A 20,278-nucleotide genomic window follows, 5' to 3' on the forward strand; every position below is an offset into this window, starting at 1 on the left:
GAGCGTTGCAGTTCTTGACACCTACTACCATACCTCTCAATTGTCTCAAGGCTTAAAAATCCTTCTTTAACCTGTCTCCACACCTTCATCTACACTGATTGAAGTGGATTTAACAAGTTACGTCAACAAGGCATCATAGATTTCACCTGGTCAGTCATGGAAACAGCAGCTGTTCAAAATGTTTTGTACACTCGGTGTATATAAATCGAGGCCTATAACTTAGTCTAAACTAAGGTTCACATTGGGCCTGTTGATATTTCTACAGATGTGAGGATTTACCTTGTAATAATCCTCTCTCTTCCCCGTTTGTGTTTTCCAGACACTAATATGAGGAAACCTTTATATGCCCCAGACCCTGGAGAACATCAGGGGCCAGTCGGTTGTTGTGTTTAGAGGACTATGCTCTCCTCGACACCGTAAGGCAAGCGCTCGTGCTAAGCCAGCCAGAGCAGCCTCACAGCCAGCCTGAGCCTCAGCCTCCACCTATGCAACAGCGATGGAATTGATGCTCCCAGGTGCTGACATGGGGCCCCAGAAGGACTCCTTCCCCCTGAGCAGAAGGCATCACTACCTCCACGTCCGGAGAAAACTGAGGCCCATAAGGATTCTAGCTTTCGTCCTCAGCATTGTGACTCTCAGCACAGTCTTCTCATTGGGTGCCTTCCAGTGGACTACTTCTTCTACTGGGCTTGATGGAAATGGAGGTGATCTACTTTCCTCCTCCCCCGCTGCTATGTCCGGGGGAGACCTACTGCAGTTGGCCCCCCGCAGAACTCTGCTCACCATCAAGCACCAGGGAGGCCACAACGTCTCTATGATGGAGGACATGCCCGTGGCCATGAAGTCTTCCATGGATGAGATGGGGGACTACCCCACGGATCTCTTCAACCTGGAGCAGAGAAGGCAGGGGGCTGTGGGTCTGCACATGTTTGGGATGTTGTACATGTTCATCGCCTTAGCCATTGTGTGCGACGAGTTCTTTGTCCCGGCCCTAACTGTGATCACAGAGAAACTTCAGATCTCGGATGACGTTGCCGGGGCAACCTTCATGGCGGCCGGGGGTTCCGCCCCAGAACTTTTCACCTCCGTCATCGGGGTGTTCATCTCCCACAGCAACGTGGGCATAGGAACCATTGTGGGTTCGGCCGTGTTCAACATCCTGTTTGTCATCGGGATGTGCGCGTTGTTCTCCAAGGAGGTTCTCCAGCTGACCTGGTGGCCCCTCTTTAGAGACGTCTCCTTCTACATCATTGGTCTGTTGATGCTCATCCTGTTCTTTTTGGATAACCAGATCTTTCTGTGGGAAAGTATCGCCTTGCTGATGTGCTACGTTTGTTATGTGACATTTATGAAGTTCAACGCACATGTAGAGACCTTCATAAAGAGTAAATTGGGCCAGAATCAAGTGGAAGAGGTGGAGGCCGCTCCTAAGGTGAGTTTTGCCGCCACCTTTTCCTCCCCAGATGTATTCTTAACTCACGTTCCTTTTGCTTTTGGCAGGAGGCTGCTCGCGTGCAGCGTAAAGGAAGGGTATTTAAAAGTCGTCCTGCGGGCCAGATAGACGGACAGACGCCAAACCTCTGCCTGCCCAGGGATTAACATTGGGTTTAGCTGCATGTCACCTGTGCATGGCCTCACAGAGATGGCCCTCCCTATTCGTGCTGACTAAGTCAAACCACCAAGCAGGTCGCTCCATGGAGTCTTCCATCCACTCTCATATTAAATACCAGGCCTCTGAGCCCTTTGCAAAGCTGGGTCACCGTACATACAGCACTCGCAGTAGTCAGTCAACTAACTTTACGCAAATCTAGTTTTCCCTTAAACGTTTTAAACATACTACTATACACAAGACACATTTACACAGCCAATGTTTAGGAAATGTATATGCCATTTAAGTAATAAATATGTAGACTTTTTATCTTCTTGATGATGGATACTGTAATTACACACCATTTATTGACTTTGTCATTAACTTTGACATTCATCGACCTATAGGAAATCGGTTACACATTAACTGGTTTACTGAATTCAGTGGTCTGTGGTTATCTGGGGGAGTTTTAAACATTGGAACCAACCAGCTGTCGACATATACCAGGAATTGTCAATATCTGTAATGGGCTGCAAATGGGGGAGGGTGGTTGCTCTGACGAGGTCTCAATGTTTGGAGATTCCAATTCTTATTATCAACATGGCTCCAGAGGGTAGTTTGGTGTGGCCACATTTCTTCAAAGTATCGAACACGTTTGAGTGGATAGGCCCAACAATGTGCACTGCACAGTGCACCTTGAACCAACTTCTCAACAGCTGCATTCATTCAACATCTCTTCATGACCAGAGTTGAGATAAAGACAGTAGGTTAAAGTAGCTTGAGCACTCATCGTTTTCTTAAAACTCCCACGTGTACTTCGTTATCAAGATCGGCTAACTAGTATTTTTTCCAGAAATGCTAGTCCTAATGTAAGAAAACAACAACAGCCCAACTTCAGATTTTAAGGAGGCTATACATACATTTCCATGGGATGAAACATTTAGGGGCCGACCCCAAAAGACACGGTGAATAAATTGATGTGCGTTAGATATAGATCGAATACATAAAAATAAAAAAAATGCATCATTATCATTCAAAACTCTACTGTTGTGACATATCTCCTACATGTGTCCGACCTGCTGTGTTCTTGTCTTTGTCTTCAGTTGGAGTCTGATTCATTGCTCTCAGATGTTATATACTCAGAGTCACACTCTTACGGAGCCCAGGTGAACCCTAGCTGGATGTTGGCTGTGATTGTTAGGGCTTACCTGTAGCTTTTGACTTGTATTGCATCCCAATTCCAGATCTTCAGGGGTTTATACTTTAATACTACTGTGCAATTTGGACTAGATTATAGGTCTCTATTTGGCATTTAGAAGAAAATAATATCCATATGTACTAATTATTATCATCGTCACACCACATTGAGACACTAGGTATTGTAAAGAAATATCTAGCAATGAGGTTTGATATATGATTCCAGCAAGCAGTACTTTAAAAATACTTAATTAAATTCATTAATGATAACTAAGTTACGAGCCATTTTTTTCTAAATATAAGGACCAATGTTGTAGTGACAGCAACATTTAGTGGGTAGCAGCAAACTTTGCTCTTACATCTTTACATAACATACAGTATCTGATCAGTAGTTATTTGATGTGTGGTACTCTTACATCTTTACATAACATACAGTATCTGATCAGTAGTTATTTGATGTGTGGTACTCTTACATCTTTACATAACATACAGTATCTGATCAGTAGTTATTTGATGTGTGGTACTCTTACATCTTTACATAACATACAGTATCTGATCAGTAGTTATTTGATGTGTGGTATGTTCAGTTTACACCTCGGATCTTAACGTTGAGATGCAAGTGCCATTATTAAACCCAACTTGAAGAGGTGGTTACTATTTCTATCATCAAGGGGATATAAAAACTCTTGTTTGTATTCCGTCCTTCGGAGAAAACTGCCCTGTTCACAGGAAGTCTCTCATCCTTGTACTGGTCTGACTCCTCAGGGCTTTCTTTTAACCAGCCAGCACATGATGTACGACTTGCTTGCCCTCATATGTCTGTAGTTCTTAAGTAATCCCTCTGCAAATCCTCCAATCCATTTACCACAGCTAATTTTAGCCAGGTGCCACTGCTGGTGTGGAGATCAAAACTCACCCAACACTAGGAAAAGTTTAAAAAAAAATGTTAACCAATTGTGTCTATTGTTTTGTCATTCAGAGTAAAGTCTGTGCTTTTAACCCAAGCCATATATATGTAGAGAGAGAGATGTATAAATATGTAAGATGGTGGAAGTCAGGAAGAACTCACCCTACTTGATTATTCTAAGACTCCAATCCTTCTTAAACCCTTTACTGATTACCATTTGTGACGACAGCAAATATAAAGCGACAGACTCCTGGGCCCCGTTGCCCAAAAGCATCTCAAGGCTAAGTGCATTGTTAGAACCCTCGTAGGGGCATCGTTGAAGCGCCGAGCTGTTTTCCAAAACCATCGTTAGTAAAGTTGCACTTGAAAACGTTCGTTATTTACCAACTGCCTCCTGACCACTCGTACAACAGCTAAGTGTGTCGTTAGATGCTTAATTGTCCTTCTGCGTTACTTTATAGTTACTTTATACACAGAAGATCTCCACTAAACATCTTGATGCTATCTGAATCTTCTGTGTCCAGCCGCCGATAACTTCAGCACGAAGGTGCAAATTTGCCAATGTTTTTGTATTTATGACTTCACAACTTACATCTTTCCCACTTGGTTATGAACGCAGCATTAGTTCCATCGCTATCAGAAATCGGGCCCTGGGCATGATGTGACTAACCTGCTGCAGCTGACTGACTAAAGCTGAATGACTAAAGACACAGAAACCTACAGTGACTCAAAGAACGAGCAATGAACAGTAGAGGATCCTTTCCACATTACGTTTCTCTATATCCACTATATATACACACTGAACAAAAATGTAAACGCAACATGTAAAGTGTTGGTCTCATGTTTCATGAGCTGAAATAAAAGATCCACAAAATGTTCCATATGCACAAAAAGCTTATTTCTCAAAAATGTGCACATCCCTGTTAAAAGCTTATTTCTCAAAAATGTTGTGCACATCCCTGTTAGTGAGCATTTATCCTTTGCCAAGCTAATCCATTCGCCTGACAGGTAGGGCATATCAAGAAGCTGATTAAACAGCATGATCATTACACAGGTGCACCTTGTGCTCGGGACAATAAAAAGCCACTCTAAAATGTGTAGCTTTTTCACACAATGTCTTGAGGGAGCGTGTAATTGGCATGCTGACTGCAGGAATGTTGAACAGAGCTGTTGCCGGAAAATGTAATGTTCATTTCTCTACCAAAAGCTGCATCCAATGTTGTTTTAGAGAATTTGGCAGTACGTCCAACTGGCCTCACAACCGGAGACCACGTGTATGGTGCTGTGTGGGCGAGCGGTTTGCTGATGTCAATGTTGTGAACAGAGTGGGGTTATGGTATGGGCAGGCATAAGCTATGGACAATGAACACAATTGCATTTTAGCGATGGCAATTGAATGCACAGAGATACCATGACGAGATCCTGAGGCCCATTGTCGTGCCATTCATCCGCGGCCATCAACACATGTTTCAGCATGATAATGCACAGCCCCATGTCGCAAGGATCTGTAAGCTGAAAATGTCCTAGTTCTTCCATGGCCTGCATACTCACCAGACATGTCACCCATTGAGCATGTTTGGGATGCTCTGGATCGACGTGTATGATGGCGTCTTTCAAAGTTCACGCCAATATCCAGCAACTTCGCACAGCCATTGAAGAGAAGTGGGACAACATTCTACAGACCACAATCAACAGGGGTGGCAGGTAGCCTAGTGGTTAGAGCATTGGAACAGTAACCAAAAGGTTGCTAGATCGAATCCCCAAGCTGACAAGGTAAAAATCTGTCGTTCTGCCACTGAACAAGGCAGTTAACCCACTATTCCTAAGGTGTCATTGTAAATAAGAATTTGTTCTTAACTGACTTGCCTAGTAAAATAAATAAAAATAAAAACAGCCTGATCAATTCCATGTGAAGGAGATGTGTTACGCTGCATGAGGTAAATGTTGGTCACACCTGATACTGACTGGTTCTCTGATCCATGCCCGTACTTATTTTAAAAGGTATCTGTGACCAACAGATGCATATCTGTATCCCCAGTCATGTGAAATCCATAGATTAGGGCCTAATTCATTTATTTCAATTGACTGATTTCCTAATATGAACTGTAACTCAGTAAAATCGTTGAAATTGTTGCATGTTCCGTTTATATTTTTCTTCAGTATAATACACTAGCGTATAGTACTTAGAATGACGCAACGTATTGGGAATGCATTCTAAATAGTATGCTAGTATGGACATTGGAACTCATGTGTAAGAGCTTTTGACTAGCATGATCTGACTGCACTCGGAAGTGTTTGCCGGCCAATTTTTTTTTGCAAGAGACAAGAAGACTGCATGCTTATTTTGCAGGGCAAAATTCTCACTGACGTTTTAGATAGAAAGCAACCACCAGTGTTTACGTAATTCCATCAACATTTTCCTTTCAATCATGCTTCTCAATGACATGTAAATGATTCTGGACCATGTTGTAAATGTCCATGCTTCCATAATCTTTAGTACAGGGCTCTCCAACCCTGTTCCTGGAGAGCTACCGTCCTGTAGATTTTCACTTTAACCCTAATCAAGCTCACCTGATTCTAATAATTACCTGGTTGATAAGCTGAATCATGTTAGTTACAACTGGGGTTGGAACGAAAACCTACAGCTTTCCAGGAGAAGGGTTGGAGAGCCCTGCTTTATTGTAATGTTTACCTTAATTGTGAGGGTTCACTTCCTGTGCTAAACCCCAGGGCCACAACTGACCAATCAGCTACACTGCGTTTCATTGTCTCAGAAATAGGGTTATGCTCCAATCTTTATTATTAATTGTAACCAAAAGTGTACTTGTATTGTTATTGAGTTAACTTCTTTCCCATGAAGAAAGGTTACCGGTAACACACTTAACATGTTATTCTATATCCAAGATCTTCTATATCCAATGGACACTGGAGCCCTTAAGGGTTGTAACGCCATTATTCAACCCAATACAGAATAAGTGTAATAAAAGTGTGAGGTTCGAATCAAACGTCACATTGTGACATGTGAAGGTTGTTATGAGAGTTAACATGAAGGGGTTGAAATTACTGTTCTAAATACGGTTATCTCTGTGGATTAATCCTCTCTAAGTCTGGGAGCTTGGCGGGTCAGGTGGACACAATTGACTTCTGCCTTGCAAGGATACTTGCAGAAACTCCCGGCTTCGCAGAAAGCCTTGGCTGGCTGGCTGTCAGCCTTATGGCATTTACGGCTACAGTATACTGTGAATAATTGTTATTTCGAAAGCACCACGTGTTCCTTGTAAAGATCTTAAAGATCATTTTGATTGGCAGTTTGAATTAATTACACTTTAATTAATCGCATTACATAACAAGGCAGTTAACCCACTGTTCCCCGGGTGCCGAAGACGTGGATGTCGATTAAGGCAGCCCCCCGCACCTCTCTGATTCAGAAATGTGGAAGACACATTTCAGTTGAATGGTGCAGTTACCTTCTGCAGTGCAAGTTTGATTGAATTCCAGGCGTAGCTATTTCCTGTTATCGAGGCACTGAAAGAAGTAAAAAAGATGCATTTGATATACATGTTGATTTTCTCTTGCAGATATTTGTTTTAGTACAGTGTGTGCATGTATGTATGTCCTGTTTGTGTGTTTATGTATGACGAGTATGAAAACCCTGCAAATTCCCTCTCCAAGCCATTCCCCAGCATTTTGGTAAATATTGTTTTAGCTATGAGGACATGTCTAGTGTTTGATTGCGCTTCTACAGCAAAAACACTTTGTGGAAAATAGTACTTAAAAGTAAGCAAAAAATAAGTATATTTCCATCATTATTGCAGAGGTATAAAGGGAGTTAGGGCGCCCGAGCTACTTGATATAAAAACAATGGCAGTGTATGTAAAGATCCCTATTAATCAATTAACTTTAATTAACTTCAATTACCCTGTTTGTGGATCAAATGGATCACCCATTAGTGCATTGTTTACTCAATCCCAGATTCTGTACCTCGAGACATCTATGCCTCTGTTATCATTTTGGCAAGAGTTAATAACTATCAATTTGATGATGTTCTATTATAATGATATTAATCACAGTTCATCCTGTGCTCCTGTGTTCTTTTTGGTATTTGTTTTTATATGTAGACTCATACATAATTCACCTCAAAATGTTTGTCTAGATAGGCCTACAGAATTTGTCAACTCATTATTTGTTCTTTAATAAATCCCTTTCCTGCAGTCAAATGACCAAATCGCTCTCTAGTGGCCTCGTTGGTGGACTGTTAAAATGTTTCATAATTAAATCAACATAAAAAAATAAATTCTACACAAAATATCCAGTGTTTGTATATCAAATGGTTTTGTTATATTTAAGTCTTCTGTGATGCATAAAAAGTGTAATATTGGGATGGAAACTCAAAACTGAATAGATTTCAACTCTATATCTGACATGGTACAGGTGTCTTCTTTTTTTAAAGCCCATAACCATGTGTGTGAGGTGTATACATTTGTTTCAAAGTAGATTTGTTTAAGACTACTAATAAACACTGTGTGACCCTAATTTAGCTTACTGCAGTAAAGGGTTAATGCTATAAGCTATAGCCAGTATAAGGCCAATGACTTTTCAGTTGAACAAAGATGGATTTGTAAAATATTATTTCTATATTTGTATTGTGTCTACCCAATTTGTTTCTACCCTATTTGTGGCTACGCCGAAAACCTTGAGTATTCTCCAAACCCACTCCCCTCCTGACCTAGGTGGGAGTTCTGTTAAGAATCTATTTCTACACTGTCAGTGTCTATGTCCTGTCGACGTCAAATTCAAAATCAAACGCATTCATCACATACACAGTTTACAGCAGGTATAAAAGGTGCAGTGAAATGCTTATGTGCTAGTGATGATAATGGCGCCCATTTCAGACCACGTTACACACGGCAGACCAACTGTTAAGCAAACTGGTCAGTGTGGTGAGAACGGGACAGGTTGGAAATGTGGCGGTGTTTTGGCGGTGGTTTCAGAGGGGATAAAACTCACCATGTCTGTACATTTGACATTTTAGTCATTTAGCAGGCGCTCTTATCCAGAGCGACTTACAGGAGCAATGAGTTAATTGCTTTGCTCAAGGGCAAACCGGCAGATTTTTCACCTAGTCGGCTCGGTGATTCAAACCAGCGGCCTTTCGGTTACTGGCCCAATGTTCCTAACTGCTAGAGTACCTGCCTCCCACAGTAAGCCAGGCCACAATGCAAACCGCCAGCAGTTCTCCATCTTGCCAATCCATCCGTTCCTAACCCTAAGCTCCGGCAGCAGATGCTCTGCAGGTTATTAGGCTCAATGCCTAATAAATAACCTGTATGACCCGTTAGGGCCATGTGAGCATTAGGCAACAGCCAACCGCAGGGGAATCAAACACAGCACAGGGCCTTAGCCTGCCTTACTGGAAAGGCCTAAGTTTGGGTGCTCACATGGCTAACGCTCATCCGCTAACACTTTGAGAGACAGCTACTAGTGGCTCTGGATGGATCCTCCTAGTCCCAATGAAATCCTTAACTAGACGACATGACTCGGTCTACATTGATGCAAAACGGTTGTGTAATTGTTGTCCCATTTTCTGGTAGACAAACAGCAGGGCTGTTCAGGGTTTTCAACTCTGCTAATTGAAGAAAAGAGTTGAAATTCAGTATTTTTTAAATTGGTAATCATAATCTAGAATTTTTAAAAATTGAAACATACAATAGTTGACTACAGTATGGCTATGTCTGCTTAGTCAAATTGCTCCTGTAACTCAAGACTTTTAGCTCCTATAATTCAAGATGCTCCTTCTTCCATTTTTAAAGGTAATAAATATTAGGATTGTCATGTATTCCTATTCCCTTGTTTTGTGGTGTGAAGATACGTCGTTAGCTATAGTATAACACTGTGTCTGACCACAGCAAGCTGCTGAGGTGTTGCATAGTTTTGTTGTCTTTGCGCATGGTTTCATTGAAGTTATTAATTCCATATCATTGATTTACAGTGCCTTCATAAAGTATTCAAACCCCTTGACTTTTTTCCACATTTTGTTGTGTTACAGCCAGAATTTAAAAATGGATTACTTTTAGATTTTTTTTGTCACTTACCTACATGCAACACCATGATGTTAATGTTTTTCACATTTTTTCAAATTCATTAAAAAGGGAGACCTACTGCTTGCTATGGTATCATACTGTACCTTACATTCCAAACAGAAAAGCAGTATGCTTTCTCAATTTAATTTCTCTCTCAAACAGTTGTGCAGATGGGATTCTGTCTCCACAACTGTAAAGTATATGTCCTCTGAAGAACTGTTGGCTTTAGATTAGAGGAGCTGCATCTGTAGGTTTCAAAAGCTTTATGTCTTCCCAGCTGCCAAGTATTCCCAGCTGCATTCCAACCTGTACATTCTCGATGGATCATTTTGAAACCGGCTTACCTATTGACAGTTTGATATCCTGATAATTTATCATGACGGCTGCTTTTATTTAATTCATTAGGCCACAGTGTCTTGTCAATAACTAGCATTTCTTGGCAGATGATATTTTCTGTTTAAGTGCGATTTCGTGAGACTTCATACATGCACGTCTTTACTTCTCTCCTTTGAAGGCAACCACGGGTGACGACGAAAACAAGTTGACGGTATGTTTATGTTCTGTTGTGGCATCTTAACCTGTATTTATATGGGTCATATTGACAGTACTGAATATCCAGTGTTCTTAAGCAAGCACACAAAGCATGTTGCCATAGACAGCAATGCTGCAAGAATACAATGAAATGTAAAGGTCCACAAATGCGTCAGATAGTTTGCGCCAGAGCCAGGTATTTAGAGTGTTGGGCCAATGCTGTTTCTGCATTATGACACATTTACATGACACGTCAACATTCAACATGGCAGCCACGTTAGCTCCCCACTAACGAATGAATTACTTGGGGAATATTTAAAAAATATATTATAAAACTGAACGTCTAGGAGCATTATGATGCATTTACATGACACTGCAACATTCTATAGCAGCCATGTTAGCTCCTCATTAACATTACATGGGCAATATTTAAACAATGCTATGTAACTGAACGCCAAGATTTAGAACAAAAGTTGACCTAACTCTCTAAATATATGAACTCTCTAAATATATGCCGCTGTTTTGCACCACAAGGCACTGCATTATTGACACTCACGCACTTGACACGTCACACTGTGCATTCACTGTGTATACCACTTTGTTCAACTGCGTCATTGTTACACCACTGTGTACCAAAGACACATATGCATTGTGAGCTCAGGGTTGGGGTCAATCCAGGAAAGTAAAATCGAAACTCAATTCATACATTGAATTTCAGTTCACTTGACTGAATTGAAAACCAAATTGACTCCACCCCTGCAGTTTTAAATTAGAGCTATGTATTGAAGCTATAGATGATCTAGTATTGAAGCTATAGATTAGAGCTATGTATTGAAGCTATAGATTAGAGCTATGTATTGAAGCTATAGATTCTCATCTGGTATAGAGACGTTAAAGCAGCCTATGCCCTTGGTCTCTACTGCAGGCCAAACCCCGTCTCCAGAGAGGAGGCTCATCGGCCTCCCTCCACAACACCCTGATGAGGAATAGCATCTTCCAGCTCATGATCCATACACTGGACCCCCTCAGTGAGGGTGAGGGACTGGGGGGTAAAACAACGGGTTTTTTGTCACACCTTCAATATAGACACACTTCCAATATTTATATTTTATGTATTTGTTTCAATATGTTTCTGTATTAGACATGTTTTCACAATTTCTCATTAATGGAAACAACATCAAATATTTGTAATGTTTTGTTTTATGTTTCCATTAATGGGGAATCCGTAGCTAGGTTCAAATCGTTAGGGTTTATCACTGACTCTATGCAGCAATGATTGTGTTTCAGGGCGATTCAAAGAGAAGGCCTCCATTCTCCACAAGATGGCCAAACAGAAATGTCAAGATGGCGGGGAGGGGGAAAAACCCAACGGTGTCGCAGGTGAGCTTTACATTTTAAATGTACGTAAATGTTAAATATGTTAAAATACTTTATACGTGTTATATACTATATTATAAACTGGGTGGTTCCAGCCATGAATGTTGATTGCCTGAAAGCCATGGTATATGAGACCGTATACCATGGGTATGACAAAACATCTATTTTTACTGCTCGAACTACATTTGTAACCAGTTTATAATATCAATAAGGCACCTCTGGGGTTTGTGATAAATGGTCAATATACCACGGCTAAGGGCTGTGTCCAGGCACTCCGTGTTGCGTCGTGCGTAAGAACAGCCCTTAGCCGTGGTATATTGGCCATATACCACACCCCCTCAGGCCTTATTGCTTAAATATACTGTATATACATAATATATATTGTATAACATTCTCCAGTGACTCTCACTGTCTCTCCTTCAAGTCTAACTCCTGACCTCCCTCTTTCTCTCTCTGTCTCTCTACGCAGACAAAAACATCCCCAACAGTTCCAACGTAACAGTGGAAGTCACTTCGCCTGCAAACGGCGACGTAGGACCGGTAGGCTTTGTCTACCAAGTACCTCCAAAATCAGTGACATGATGTTTAAGAGAGTAACTGACACACACTGGATGAATTAGTTCTGTTTAAAATCAAATATATGTTTTATAGCCTTGGTATTTCTGTCACTGTTTCTCTCTAACCCCCCACTCCTCTCTGTTTGGTAGGCTGAGGAGGAGGAAGATGAGGATGCTCCTCTGAGTTTGGAGTGGCCGGCGACGAACCGCAAACGAATAACGTATCTCCTTATCCTCCCCATTGTCTTCCCCCTGTGGCTCTCTCTGCCCGATGTCAGGAGAAAGGCAAGTGGAGCTGCTATTCTCCTCAGACTACATTAACATTTGGGGTGTAGCTACGATTGGTTGATTGATTTGTGAAAATCTATGACGCTTCAAAAAAGGACATGAACGTTTTCATAAACTTATCATAAACTTTTTTTTTTTTTTTTTTGCAGACTTCCACAAAATTCTTCCCCATAACTTTCGTTGGTTCCATCTGTTGGATTGCTGCCTTCTCCTACCTCATGGTGTGGTGGGCTCATCAGGTAAGCCCCTCCCTGACACCTGTCACTTTCATTCTGAGCCAATCAAACCATAGGGTTTGGTGTCAATCATTACCTCACCTCACCTATGGCCTTTTGATTATGGTGGAAGCATATCAGTCTGTGTGACCACGACACATAATCAAGAGCCAACCAATCCAAACAACATCCAGTCATTCGATTGAGTTCCAGCCGTGTCTATCGCCAGACGTAATAACGCCAAATCTGATTATTTGTCTTTGTTTGAACAATGTAGTTAACCCATTTTCACTCTCAGGTTGGAGAGACCTTCTGGATTACAGAGGAGATCATGGGATTGACCATATTAGCAGCTGGTACATCAATCCCTGATCTAATCACCAGTGTCATTGTAGCCCGGAAAGGCCTTGGTGACATGGCTGTGTCCAGCTCGGTGGGCTCCAACATATTTGACATTACCGTGGGGTAAGTCGGTCCAAAAGCACATTTAAAATGCTGTTTGCATGAATGAGTCCTTTTTTAAAATGTTTTCTCGGGCAAGCTCTATTGCTGCACTTTTGAAATGTTACAGTAGTTTTGCACAGATCTATGCTCTTTTGAAATGTTACAGTAGCTTTGCACAGATCTATGCTCTTTTGAAATGTTACAGTAGCTTTGCACAGATCTATGCTCTTTTGAAATGTTACAGTAGCTTTGCACAGATCTATGCTCTTTTGAAATGTTACAGTAGCTTTGCACAGATCTATGCTCTTTTGAAATGTTACAGTAGCTTTGCACAGATCTATGCTCTTTTGAAATGTTACAGTAGCTTTGCACAGATCTATGCTCTTTTGAAATGTTACAGCAGCTTTGCACAGATCTATGCTCTTTTGAAATGTTACAGTAGCTTTGCACAGATCTATGCTCTTTTGCATGACAAAAATGTCAACCTGGAAGTCAAAAGATCAACTGCAACTATGTTTTCACTTTACCACCGTATAGTCTACTCTAGACAGTCACGGTACATGTGATTTCTCTGTTTCTCCTTCTACCCTTGCAGCCTGCCGTTCCCTTGGCTCATCTACGGCCTAGTCAATGACTTCAAGGCGGTGCAGGTGAGCAGCAACGGCCTCTTCTGCGCCATCGTGCTCCTCTTCATCATGTTGCTCTTCGTCATCATCTCCATCGCCTCCTGCAAGTGGAAGATGAGCAAGGTTCTGGGAGGCCTCATGTTTTTACTGTACATCTTCTTCCTGGTAACCAGCGTCTTGCTGGAAGACAAGGTCATCGTGTGTCCCATCTCCATCTGAAGGCCCCTCTTCAACCCCAACCTCCTGGAAACACAAACACACATTCTCTCTCACACACACATACAGTAAACACAATCATTTGATCCTCCCGTTATCAATGGGGGCTTCCATTGGGAGGAGCAGTAGAAAACTAGCCTGACTTGATTGACTTCAAATGCCCGAGCACAACCTGCAAATTATCATTTGTGAACTTTGAGCAGGGCAGACGGACCTGTCGATGAGCGATTGATTCACGATGCTACTGCCCAATGGAATGGGTTTCTCTCCACGTCACATGACCACATCCGAGAGCTTCCATTGGTTTAAATCCGTCATTGACTGACAAACAGGCGATTGTAATCACGCCCATGTCGGAGAGTAGGGGACCACGTCTGGTTACTCCAATCCAGAGGACTATGTGATATGATTAGAGAATGCATTTGAATTAGTCAGGTATCAACTGTCCATCGGTCAAGAACGTTGATGGCTGTATGAAGTGGAGCTCTGGAAAAGGTCCTGCATTGTCCTAACCAGAAAGTGGAACCTGGCAGGGAAATGGAAGAGAGGTTCAACGGATGCAAGAAATATCAAGGCATGAGGAACATGGTTGGATCCACCAACAGGTAGATCAAAGAGCAGCTCCTCAGCTTTCATCGAGTTTACCGAACTCCAGTAAATCGAGATCAATTTGCACAGGTCCTTGTTATAAGAGTGTCTGAAGATTGCGTGGATCAAGTGGAAGTGTTTTTCTTGATTTTTGTAAATTAGTTTTCAGTTGTATTTATATTACAATTGCTTAATTTGCAAAGCCCAAAAGGTTTTTGTTCTCAAATCAAAATCTAGAATTTGTACAGTTCTGATTTGGTTTATAACTGTTACATGTTTGTATGAACTTGCAAAGTTTGGAAAGGTAAACGTGTAAATGAAGAGAAAATGGTAGTAATATGACGAGGGTGGTTTTGTTTGGGACAATTTTGTTAAGTAAATACAATGTAGTACTTGTAATTTATCTTCTGTTTCTTAAGCCCAACCCATATTTTCAAACTTGTTTGACATTTAATATTAAGGTGAATCGAGTTGAGCAAATCTATTGTACCTAATGCTACAACATTTTTATGGTTGAAAATGTAACAATACCATTTTTTCCGGTAAAATAATATATCTTTTACCGGAAAAAATATATATAGTATATATATACACAGTACTCCACTTATTCTATATGCAAATCAGCTGAGGAACATGACAAATGTAAATAGTTAAAATGGTCGACAGGTGTGATGTAGGGACACACTATATTAAATCACTTTCAGTGTACAACCCCGTTCAATCAAATGTATTTATAAAGCCCTTTTCACATCAGCAGATGTCAAAGTCCTATACAGAAATCAAGACTAAAACCCCAAACAGTGCAGATGTAGAAGCAGATGTGAAAGTGGAAAATATGTGAAGGGGTTGTGAACTCTGTACAAATGAGCAGTTTTCCATGTTTGATGCAGTTTGTATGTTTCAGAATCATATAGAGATATAAATATATATTTTTTTATACGTTATTTCTTTGCTTGTTTTCTCTATATAATAGAGCAAACAGTAACATGTATATCTGAATAACATCCCGTTATTTTCTCTCACTTTTGATCAACTGAACAGAATAAGGGGTTTAAGATTTTATATTGACCAAAGCAAAATAGCATGTGAATGATATTCTTAGAATAATCAATAGTTCTACTCTGTAAAAAAATCGATATGTTTCTTCTCCACTATAAGATCGATCATAAAACATGTCTAACTATTTAGTTGCTTCAGAATTGTTACCTTACCATTGCTGTATGGCGCTTGCCCTTTGACTGGCAACGGCAAAACATATCTCTATCACAGGATTCTCCAACCATGTTCCTGGAGCGCTACCTAGGTTTTCAATCCAACCACAGATGTAACTAACCTGAGTCGGTTTATCAACCAACTAATTATTAGAATCAGGTGCGCTAGATTAGGGTTTGAGCGAAAATTCACAAGACGTTAGCTCTCTAGGAACAGGTTTGGTCAACTGATCTTGCTGCTCTAGCACCTGCTCTAGCACATGAAGCATACAGTATGTGCATTACCACAATTAAGTTGTTTTCTTATAAATAGTTGTTAAGATAACAAGCCCAATTTTGCAATACTTGTACCATAATAGTTACTTGTTATATTATCACATCCTAGTGGGCAAAACTGGTGTAAAATATGTCTTTTCGAAAGAGATGTGTCGTGGAAACAACGTATTTTGAACCATATTTGCTCACTGGGATATACTATATGTGATTTTTAACAATAATTGAACCATCTGAAACTGATATGGCAAAAAAAGAAAAAAAATGAGCTACTATATTGACAACTAAAATAATGGATTATCTTTGTTAAAAGTTTTTCCATGTATTACTGTAACCCCCTTCACTTTTCGTTAATTTCTCTAAGCCAATTTCATCATTGTCAATTTGTTTTCTCTCGTGTATGCAATGTTTATGCATACAAACAGTTTGTAAACTGTAATGTAAACTCAAAAACATGATAATTCCATTTTATGTTTATACCAATATCGCTTCCACTGCTTTAGGGTTTAATGTTATTGATATGTATAGAACATGTTTAAATTACAGATAACTTCATGACTTTAGACATCCACGTTGCATTAATAAAGAAAGGACTTTCATATAGTGGGTAATTTCTTGATCTTTTTTCAATGGATGTTATGCGTGTGTAACATTTAATGTATGGATGAGTAGGAAGGTAAAACGGTCGATATACAGAACTATATGGACGGTGTGGAAGTCTATCATAATAATACAGAACAAACAATGAATGGCAATGCTTTTATATTTCTGTTACATACCATATATTTAAGTATGAATCATGTATATGAATCATAATCATGTATACTTGAATCATGTCAAATATTGTAAAACTCATATCAGTCATTCTGTATAAAATGTCATATGATAATAAATGAAAATTTGTTTGAAATGTAGGTGTAAATTGCTTTGTTTCAGAATCAAATCACCCAAAACGAACCTATCAAAACTATCCAATAAATGTTGTCCTCTACAATATAATATATAATATACAAATATTCATTATAGAGTGCAATGGTGGAGACATTGATTTGGTTACCCAAGAATACAAATTTGATATGCACAAGTACATAAGCCAGTAGCTTCACCTAGTGGTTAAAAAGAAACACTGCAACCCGGGCCACATTCAGATGGAAAATATTGAAATAGAAATGGCATGAATAGTGCTGTTAGGATTCCTTTTTCTACTTGTCAAAGGCATCTTTGTTCTTCATAAAATATTTATATCTGAACGTTCCACAAAGTTTCTCCCTGCTGAACGCACCCCTGATTGTTGGTGGTAGTGGTGGTATTTGTAACATAATTTCGAAAGGGTTTTCTAATGATCAAATAACCTTTAAAAATTATAAACTTGGATTAGCTAACACAACATGCCATTGGAACACAGGAGTGACGGTTGCTGATAATGGGCCTATGTAGATATTCCATAAAAAATCTGCAGTTTCCAGCTACAATAGTCATTTACAACATTAACAATGTCTACACTGTATTTCTGATCATTTTGATGTTATTTTAATGGACAAAAAATGTGTTTTTCTTAAAAAACAAGGACATTTCTAAGTGACCCCAAAGTTTTGAACGGTAGTGAATATAACACAGTGTTAACTGGAATCACTGACTTTTTTTGCAGTCAGTTCCAGACAGGGGAAATTGTTGGCATCGCATGAGGCAACTTTGAAGAAGGGCACATCAAGCTCATCCAGGAACTCCACAGCCATCTAACAAGCGATGCAAAGCAGTTGGGATAGTCATGCATGTTTTGCTTGAAATCCGGAATATAAACACAGTCACAGCAGACGAATTCAGTCAAAATTTAAGAATGTCTCTTCATTTAGCTTCCATGACCTTGGCCATCTTGATCATTTTCTTTGCGATATCAATATCTCCCTGATGGTTCTGTCCAATTTCTGCAGTAATGAAACAGGGGTTAGTGTAACGATCGTTGTTGGAAGGATGGTCGGACCAAGATGCAGCGTGGGTTAGGTTAATCATTTTTTATTTATGATAACCGGCACAAAACAAGAACGCGTAACAAACGAAACGTACAGCTAAAAAGCAACAATACAAAATCAAGATCCCAACACAACAGGTGGGAAAAAGGCTGCTTAAATATGATCCCCAATCAGAGACAACGATAGACAGCTGCCTCTGATTGGGAACCATACCAGGCCAACATAGAAATACATAAACTAGAGTACCCACCCTAGTCACACCCTGACCTAACCAAACTAGAGAATAAAAAGGCTCTCTAAGAACCGGGCCGACAGTTAGAACACCCAATCATCCTGCCAGGACCAAGTTCGAATTTCAAAGGCATTTTCAAAATAAAGTGATACATTTAGTTGGTAAATGATTGACAGCCTATGGCAAATAAAGCACACTCTTTTTAAGGATGGGATTGTCAGAGGCAATCTTGCATGGTGGAAAAAGGAAGAGATTGCTTATCACCTGCCCTTTTATCCAATTCCTTCAAGTTGGCCCATCCAATGATATGCCAATATCCTCATCAGTCAAACAGTGTAAGGGGGTGCGTACTGGCGGCAGAGAAGTCAGACGCAGGAGAGAAAAACTGTGTTTCCAATGGCGCAGTTTATTAAACAAACTGGGAAACATAATAATAACATGGGTAAATAACCCTACACACACCAGAACAAACGTGCACAGACACTTACAAATAACAATCATCGACAAGGACATGAGGGGAAACAGAGGGTTAAATACACAACATGTAATTGATGGGATTGGAACCAGGTGTGATACAAGACAAGACAAAACCAATGGAAAATGAAAAGAGGATCAGTGTTGGCTAGAAGGTCGGTGACTTCGACCGCCGAACGCCGCCCGAACAAGGAGAGAGACCAACTTCGCCGGAAGTCGTGACAAACAGAAAGAGACAGGTAGGACTTTTTTTGGTAGAGTCGTACCGGTCTGTTTCTGTTTACCTTATGGAACTGTCAGTTGGCAAGAGCACAAGAAAATCTAGGACCAGGCAAAAAAAATGTGTGCCTTCAGAAAGTATTCACACCCCTTGACTTTAAAAAAAATATTGTGTTACAGCCTGAAGAAATGTGGCAAAGCATTTCACTTTTTGTTCTGAATACAAAGTGTTATGTTTGAGGCAAATCCAATACAACACATTCCTGAGTACCACCCTCCATATTTTCAAGCACAGTGGTGGCTGCACCGTGTTATGGGTATGCTTGTAATCTTAAGGACTTGGGAGTTTTTCAGGATAAAAAAATAAACGGAATGGAGCTAAGCACAGGCAAAATCCTAGAGGAAAACCTGGTTCTGTCTGCTATCCACCAGACACTGGGAGAGCATTTCAACTTTCAGCAGGACAATAACCTAAAACACAAGGCCAAATCTACAGTGGAGTTACTTACCAAGAAGACAGTGAATGTTCCTGAGTGGCCGAGATACAGCTTTGACTTAAAGTGTTCACTCAGGGGTGTGAATACTTATGTAAATGAGATATACCTGAAACCCCACCTCTTTAAGGAATACCTAGGATAGGATAAAGTAATCCTTCTGACCCCCCCCCCCCCCCCTTACAAGATTTAGATGCACTATTGTAAAGTGGCTGTTCCACTGGATGTCATAAGGTGAATGCACCAATTTGTAAGTCGCTCTGGATAAGAGCGTCTGCTAAATGACTTAAATGTAAATGTAAATGTAAATGATATTTCTGTATTTCATTTTCAATACATTTCCAAACATTTCTAAAAACATGCACTCACTATGTAATTAGGGGGTATTGTGTGTAGATGTTTTGTTTTTTTAATCGATGTTGAATTAATTCTGTAACACAACAAATTGTGAAATAAGTCAAGGGGTATGAATACTTTCTGAAGGCACTGTAGAAACCACACCAGACACACCAGTATGGGTTTCTTTATGCCTACAGTACCCAAACAAAAATAAATAGAATTTGTCGCTCAGTTATGTTCAGAGCCATGTAATCTATGACCAGAGATTACTCAGGCAAACGCTTTAAAAAACAGAAACAAATGAAACATAGTGTCACAGTGCCTCTTATCTTAATAAACATGTAATTTAACTGCACTGTACATAATAATATGAATATATATGAGAAGGAAGTATTTTTGTTGTCTTGACAATATGACTCTTATTTTTAGTTGTATCTCATATTGTCTTGTGT

At 40.1% G+C, this 20,278-nt stretch overlaps 1 protein-coding gene across 1 annotated transcript; it reads left to right on the forward strand.

The window, feature by feature from the left end:
- Positions 1-496: 496 nt before the first annotated feature.
- On the forward strand, positions 497-14,029 carry LOC120034725 (sodium/potassium/calcium exchanger 2-like). The gene is made up of 9 exons (XM_038981328.1): positions 497-1,432; positions 10,287-10,319; positions 11,229-11,337; positions 11,591-11,683; positions 12,150-12,229; positions 12,388-12,522; positions 12,675-12,764; positions 13,039-13,205; positions 13,780-14,029. Exons 1-9 carry the CDS (start codon positions 497-499, stop codon positions 14,027-14,029), a joined length of 1,893 nt encoding a protein of 630 aa, XP_038837256.1.
- The last annotated feature ends 6,249 nt before the right edge of the window (positions 14,030-20,278 follow it).

Source organism: Salvelinus namaycush, chromosome 42 (genome assembly GCF_016432855.1).
Source record: "Salvelinus namaycush isolate Seneca chromosome 42, SaNama_1.0, whole genome shotgun sequence".
In the NCBI taxonomy this organism is placed as follows: Eukaryota; Metazoa; Chordata; class Actinopteri; order Salmoniformes; family Salmonidae; genus Salvelinus; species Salvelinus namaycush.